We start from the raw sequence: 6,388 nt of genomic DNA on the forward strand, positions 1-6,388 counted from the left end.
GGGGGTGGGGGGGTCGCTGAGGGCCCATAACCCCCCCCCCACACAGCCCCGAGCGGGGTGGCGCTAAAAACACAACTCCCCAGCGCGGAATTCACGGAGACGATGGCAGCTCACAAACCAAATACAATCAAGCATACACATGGGACGCATCAAAATCGCCGCTCTGGCCAGCGTGACGATGGTTTTTGCAACGAAACCGCAGGCCGAGGCGGGCGCGGTGTCACAACCGAGATGCTCTTCCGTTACTGGCCGCGCCTCATCGTTCATGCTGGGAGGCGAGAATTATACCCACGCTGACGGATTACAAGGCAGCGGTGATCCGTCGCACGTAGAGTGCTTCCGCGTCAAGGGCCAAACCGACGAAAGCGGCCGCATCTTCTGCCTCCCTTCATGGACATTGCTGGCAAGCGGCAAGGCGGGGAGTTCGGCTCTGTGGAAATTTCTCTGTGGGGACAAGGAGACGCACAGCTGCAGACAAAAGGAAATGCACTACGCGAATTGGGTCGAGGCCGGCCGAGCGATGGGCGAGGTCGACGCGGTTCTAAAGTACTTCCCGCGCGACCCCGGAACATCGGCTGGATTCGTGGCAGACGTTTCGCAGCGTGATCTTCCCGGCGAAGGGCTACTCAACTTTCTCCTAGACAGCAGTTGCAACAAGCAGATGCACCTGATCAGGAACCCGATCCAAAGAGCGTACTCGTCGTGGGCTTTCTGGTGCTTCGCCAATACGGATCGAGGGTGCGAACCAAACGGCGGGTGGGTCGTCAAAACGCCGAACGCGCTCCCGCGCGTGGCGAAAAACTTTGATTGGTGGCTCAACCGACCCTGTGGTGACTCGACGAACCAGTGCAATTGGCCCCCGTTTTCGAAGGACTTCAGCGTGAGCGGATGGGAAACGAATTCCGTAAAAGCTGCATACGAAGCAGTTTCCGCCGACGCTTGGCAGGTGATTAGCGTCCCACCGGCTTCGAATGCGGCTAGTCCGGGAGGCAGACGACTGGCCATCATTCGCACCGAGTTTATGAAAGAACAGCCAGCCGAAACAATGAAGGCAGTGTACGACCATCTGGGCTTGCGCGCACCGGCGAGTGCGGAGAAGTGGGGGGCGGCCATCAACACAGGGGCTAATCCTGGTATACTCGCCCAGGGAGACCACAACCACCAGGAACCTATGTTGGAGGCTTCGAAGAAGCTCCTCTGCCAAATGACCGAGTACAAGCGCCACTTGACAAACGCCCCCACGTGGCTGCCGATTCTCGAGTCTGACCGCGACCTGTGTGAATTGGTGCGGACCTCGAGGTCGTGGTGCGGGAGCCCATCTGAGTTATGCGCCCCCGGTTGGAAGTGCGATGAGGATCATGCCAGCGACCCCCTTTTCGTCTTGATCCTTTGCAAACTCCGCGAAGCACGCTCTCAGGCCGTTTTGATTCAGCGCCGTCGCCTCGATGGCCACCGCGATGTTTTTCTTTGTTTTGCGGGTTTTCCACATCGTCCAAAAAACGCCGATAAAGAGCAGGCCCGTACCTGGGATATATATGCGAGCCCCGTGACCAGGTCCCGCGGCTCCGCGGCGACTCGCGCGAACTTTTCTCAGCCCAATTGTGGCGGCATATAAAACTGCGAATTATGGTGCGCGCGCGCGAAGGAGCTCTGCTGGGAAATGTCTTCATCTCTGAGATGCTAAGAATTCTGGAGTTTTCTATGGGCAGTCCTCCATGCTGCCATCATGTCCATCGTCAAATTCTCGACGCTCAAGTTGCACCACAAATTTGCCACAGCGAGAGGAGAGCATGGCGGCTGGCGGCAGCCGCTCGCTCCTCCTGCGCCCCGAAGCACCGGCGCTCAACGACCCCGCGCGCGACGAGGCGTTCGATGAGGAGGAGGAGGCGGAGGAGGCCCCCTTGGCGGCGCCGGACGACAAACGCGACGAGCGCACGCCGCACCGCGTCCTGGCCCTCTTCTGGCTCCTCGGCGTGCTGAATAATGCGTCCTACGTGATCATGATCGCCTCGGCGAAGTCCATCGCGTCCGGCGGCGTCGCCCTCGTCTACATCGCCGCGGGCGTGCCCGGCGTGGCGACGAAGCTGAGCGCGCCGCTCTGGTTCGACCGCGTCGGCTACGGCCCGCGGCTCGGCTTCGCGGCGGCGTGCATGGCCGGGGCCTTCGCGCTCGTGGGCCCGCTGAGCTTCGGCCGCACGGGCGTCCAGCTCTCGGGCGTGCTGCTCTGCAGCGTCCAGGCCGCGCTCGGCTGTGCCGAAACCAACCACTGGTTTGGGTGGTCCTGACCAAACTTGAGAATTCTCTAGCTCGGTCAAATCAAAGTCGATTCGGCTGATTTTTGGACGGATCGATCGCTCTCGTCGAGTTCTCGAAGCCCAGCCGAAGAGTTTGTGTCAAAACATTCGAATACGCTCACATTGAAGTCGGGTTGAAGATTTGGTTTCGGCACAGGCGCTCGGCGAGGCGTCGCTCCTCGCGCTCGCGAGCCGCTCCCCGGGCCGCGGGTCCGCGGCGCTCGGCGCGTGGTCGTCGGGCACGGGCTTCGCGGGCATCTTCGGCTACGCCTGGGTCTTCCTCTGCACGCGCGTCGCGCGCCTGGGCCTCGCGGCGACGCAGGCGGCGGCGCTCGCGGCGCTGCCCGGCGCGTACGCGGCCGCGGCCGCGGCGCTCGCGGCGCGGCCGCCGCGGGACGGCGGCGGCGGCGTCGCGCCGCGGCCCGTGGCCATGGGCCCCGCGACGCGGCTGCGCTTCGCCCTGGGCCTCTGGCCCGTGACGGGCGCCATCTTCGCCGTCTACTTCGCCGAGTACGCGATGCAGAGCGGCGTCTGGGCGTCCATGGGCTTCCCCGACCCGCGGTCGGCGGCGCGGCGCGACGCCTTCTACCTCTACTCGAACTGGCTCTACCAGGGCGGCGTGCTCTGCAGCCGGTCGAGCGGCTTCCTCTACGCGCGGCCCGTGCCGCGCGCCGCGCTCTGGGCCATGGCCGCGGCGCAGTGCGGCCTCCTGGCCTTCTTCGCGTTCGACGCCGCGGACCACTTCTGGTACGACCGGAGCGTCCTCGCGCTCTGCTTCGTCGTGGGGCTCTTCGGCGGCGCGGTCTACGTCCACGGCTTCCGCGCGCTCGCCGCGCGCGGCGACGACGCGACGGCGGAGCTCGCGATGCCCGTCGGCGCGGCCGCCGCGGACGCGGGCACGCTCGCGTCGAACGTCGTCGGCCTCTTCCTCCAGGCCTGCCTCTACGACGCGAACCGCATCGGCGGCGCGACCGTGTCCTGGTCCATCTGCTCCGACGGCGTCCACCCGACGTCCCGCTGACGTAACAGACATGTTCCCACGGGGGACTCCCGCGCGCTACCTCGCGTGGAGCGCGGGCGCGGTCTGGGGCCGGTGGAGCGCGCGCGCGGGCGCGCCGGCCGCGCGCGCGGGGAGCTGGGCCGCGGACTTGGAGTCGAGGAGGCCGTGGGTGTTGATGGCGTAGCGGTCGAGCGCCGGGTTCGGCGTGAGGGGCGGCAGGTTCGACGCCGCGTGGGCGCTCCGGCGGACGCCGAAGCCCGTCATGGGCTTCTTCCGCCGCTTGCCGCCGCCGCCGCCGAGGATGGGGCTGAGCTTGTCCCACTTGGACTTGGCGCGCTTCTTGCCGAAGACCTCGGGCGGCGGGCTCCGGCCCGCGCACATGCCGCGCCACGCGTTCCACGTGTCCTTGGAGAGCCACTCCGTGAAGTCGGCGGGCGGCCGCCGCTCCTCCTCGACCTCCTCCTCCTCGGACGACACGGAGATGTCGTCGTAGTCGTCCTCGGGCTTCTCCTCCTCGACGACGACCTCCTCCTTCTTCTCCTCGACGACGACGACCTCCTCCTGCTCCTCCTCCTCCTCGGACTCGGACTCGCTCTCCGACTCCTCCTCCGACTCCTCGAAGACGATGGCCTCCTCCTGCTGGATGATCTCGATGTCCTCCTTGACGAGCTCGAGCGTCGGCGCGACCTCCTCCTCCTGCTTCTGCTCCTCCTCCTCCTCCTCCTCCTCCTTCTTCGCGGGGCCGCCCATCTCGGCGGCGACGTCGCCCTCGACCTCCTCCTGGATCTCGACGTTGTTCTCCTTGCAGAAGCTCAGGAAGGACGCGTCGTTCTTCATCTGCTTGAGCGTCGCCTCGTCGCTCTCGCCGTCGAGGGACGTGATCTGGTCCAGCGTGGCCCAGGACCGGCCGCCGCGCGCGAGGTCGCTCACGGTGTCGTTGAGCTCCGACGACTCCTTGTCCATGGCCTTGGCCTCGGCGTCCGCGTCGTTGAGCTGGCCCTCCTCCTTGGCGCGGAGCTCCAGGAGCTCGCGCTGGCGCCGGATCATGTTCTCCTCCTCCTCGGCGAGCTTGCGCTGCGCGGCCTCGTGCTGCTCGCGCTTCGCCTCGGCCTCGGCCAGCTTCTGCTGCTCCGCGGCGATGATCGTCTCGATGCCCTTGGTGATGTCGTAGCCCGAGCCCGCGAGGCGCTTCTGGGCCTTGGCGATGAGCTTCGCGCGCTTCTTCTCGTCGGTCTCCTCCATGATGTCCTTGAGCATCTGCATGCGCGCCTTCTGCTTCGCCTCCTCCTGCTCGAGCTTCTTCGTCTCCGCGATGGCCTTGATCTTCTCGTCGCGGACCTTCTTCGCCTCCGTCGCGATCTCCTTGGCCTGCGTCGTCAGCGCGCCGATCTTCTCGATGTACTTCTGCTTGTTCTTGTTGAGCTTGCGCTGCTGCTTCTCGAGGTCTTTCAGGCGCCGCTGGTACTTCTCCTTGTTCGCGCTGTTGCCGCTGTTGCCCGTGATGCGGAAGTAGAGCTTCTGGAGGAACATGCGGTACTCGACGAGCTTGATCGACGACGCCCAGGTGTCGACGAGCTCGAAGAGGGACGCGTTGAACTTCTCGTGGTCCATGTTGTTGGACAGGCCGTTCTCTCGCACCCAGTCGGACTCGACCATCTCGCGGACCTCGTCCTCGTCCCAGTCCTCGGGGTCGAAGAGCGCCTTGGCGATGTTCATCTGGACCTGGACGAACTCGGCCTGGTTGACCATGCCCGTCTTGTGGACGCTGCTGAACGTGTTCCAGAAGATGTCGATCCACTTGATGATGACCTTGTCGCAGGAGATGGCCTTGCGCTTGTGCAGGTTCGCCTGCGTGTAGAACTCGACGTTGCCCTCCTTGCGGTACTCCGCGGCGGAGGAGCCCGTGGCCTCGAAGTCGAAGAGGGACTCGTCGGTCGTGCCCTTGCCCATCATGTCGCGCTTGTCCTTGATCTTGCCGTCCATGACGAAGACGTTCGTCTTCGCGGCCGACTCGGCGTTGCGGATGTTGATCTCCGTCTTCTTGAGGCGCGCGGCCTCGGCGTCCTTCTCCTTCTTCGACTTCTTCTTCTCCTTGACCTGCACGCCGGCCTTTCGCATCTCCTCGTTCATGCGCTCGCCCTCCTCCTGGAGCACCTCCTCGAGCGTGTTGTCGACGGCCCATTCGTCGTTCTTCTCCTCCTCGACCTCCTCCTCGGCCTCGCGCTCCTTGTCCTTCTTCTTCTTCTCCTTCTTCTTGTCCTTCTGCGGGGCGGGGCGGCGCATGCGACGGGGGCGGGGGCGGGGGCGGGGGGGGCGACGCGCCTCCTTCTTGTCCTTCTTCTTGTCCTTGATCTTGATCTTCGCGGCCTGCGGACGGTTTCGTGAGGCGCCGGCGGGGTCCCGCGCGGCGCGGGGGGACGCACCTTGCCCTTGGCCGGCGCCATGGCGCCGACGCGAGGTGCCGCGGCGCGCTCCTCCCGAGCTTCTGCAGCACCACCTCCTCCGAGGACGGAGGGGCTGCCCAAAGGATACGAGAGGATGTTGAAGTTTTACGAAGAGCCTGCCGCTCAGTACTTCGCTCAGTCACGCCGGCCATAGGGGGTCGAGTTGCGTCCTTACGACGAAAGTCAGAACAATTGGGCCGGGCGGGCTCCCGTGGGCCGCGGCCATTGGAGGACCGCGGCCGACGCGGCGTTCGCCGGCGGGTCGAGGGCCGCCGGGGCGGCGGCCCTCGGGCGCGACGACGGCGCGGTGGCGCCGGAGCGCTTTCCGGCGGCGCCGGTGTGGCCTCGTCGCGCGCCGGGGGCGCGTCCCCGGCGCGCCGCGGCGACGACGCCGGGCCGCGGCCGACGCGGCGGCGCGGACCGCGGCGGCGCCCGCGCGGCGCGGCGCGGACGTCGGCGGACCGCCGCGGCGGCGCCTCGCCGACGCCGGCGGCCCGCGCGCTCATTTCGGGGTGAGGGCGTCGAAGATGTTGGCGCCGCTGTCCTCGTCGACGAAGAAATCGACCGTCGAGGACGACGTCGTCGACGTCGGGGACCCGTTGCCCTTGCCGGGGCCGCCGCCGCGGCCGCGCCGCGTGCGCGCGCGCGCC

The 6,388-nt window shown here is 66.5% G+C and overlaps 2 protein-coding genes across 2 annotated transcripts in view; one reads left to right on the forward strand and one right to left on the reverse strand.

The window, feature by feature from the left end:
• Nucleotides 1–954, forward strand: part of AURANDRAFT_70625 (hypothetical protein) — a gene marked incomplete at both ends in the record, with an annotated part of 4,324 nt that extends 3,370 nt beyond the window's left edge. Inside the window, 2 exons of the mRNA XM_009034232.1 lie at nt 47–57; nt 947–954. Coding sequence (XP_009032480.1) covers nt 47–57; nt 947–954 — 19 coding nt within the window. The remainder of the gene's footprint in view (nt 1–46; nt 58–946) is intronic.
• Nucleotides 955–3,351: 2,397 nt separating this feature from the next.
• The window catches only part of AURANDRAFT_60951 (hypothetical protein), a gene marked incomplete at both ends in the record, with an annotated part of 3,879 nt that continues 842 nt past the window's right edge, over nt 3,352–6,388 (reverse strand). Inside the window, one exon of the mRNA XM_009034275.1 lies at nt 3,352–5,556. Within this exon, the coding sequence (XP_009032523.1) occupies nt 3,352–5,556 (2,205 nt within the window). The remainder of the gene's footprint in view (nt 5,557–6,388) is intronic.

This window comes from Aureococcus anophagefferens (genome assembly GCF_000186865.1).
Source record: "Aureococcus anophagefferens unplaced genomic scaffold AURANscaffold_1, whole genome shotgun sequence".
In the NCBI taxonomy this organism is placed as follows: Eukaryota; class Pelagophyceae; order Pelagomonadales; family Pelagomonadaceae; genus Aureococcus; species Aureococcus anophagefferens.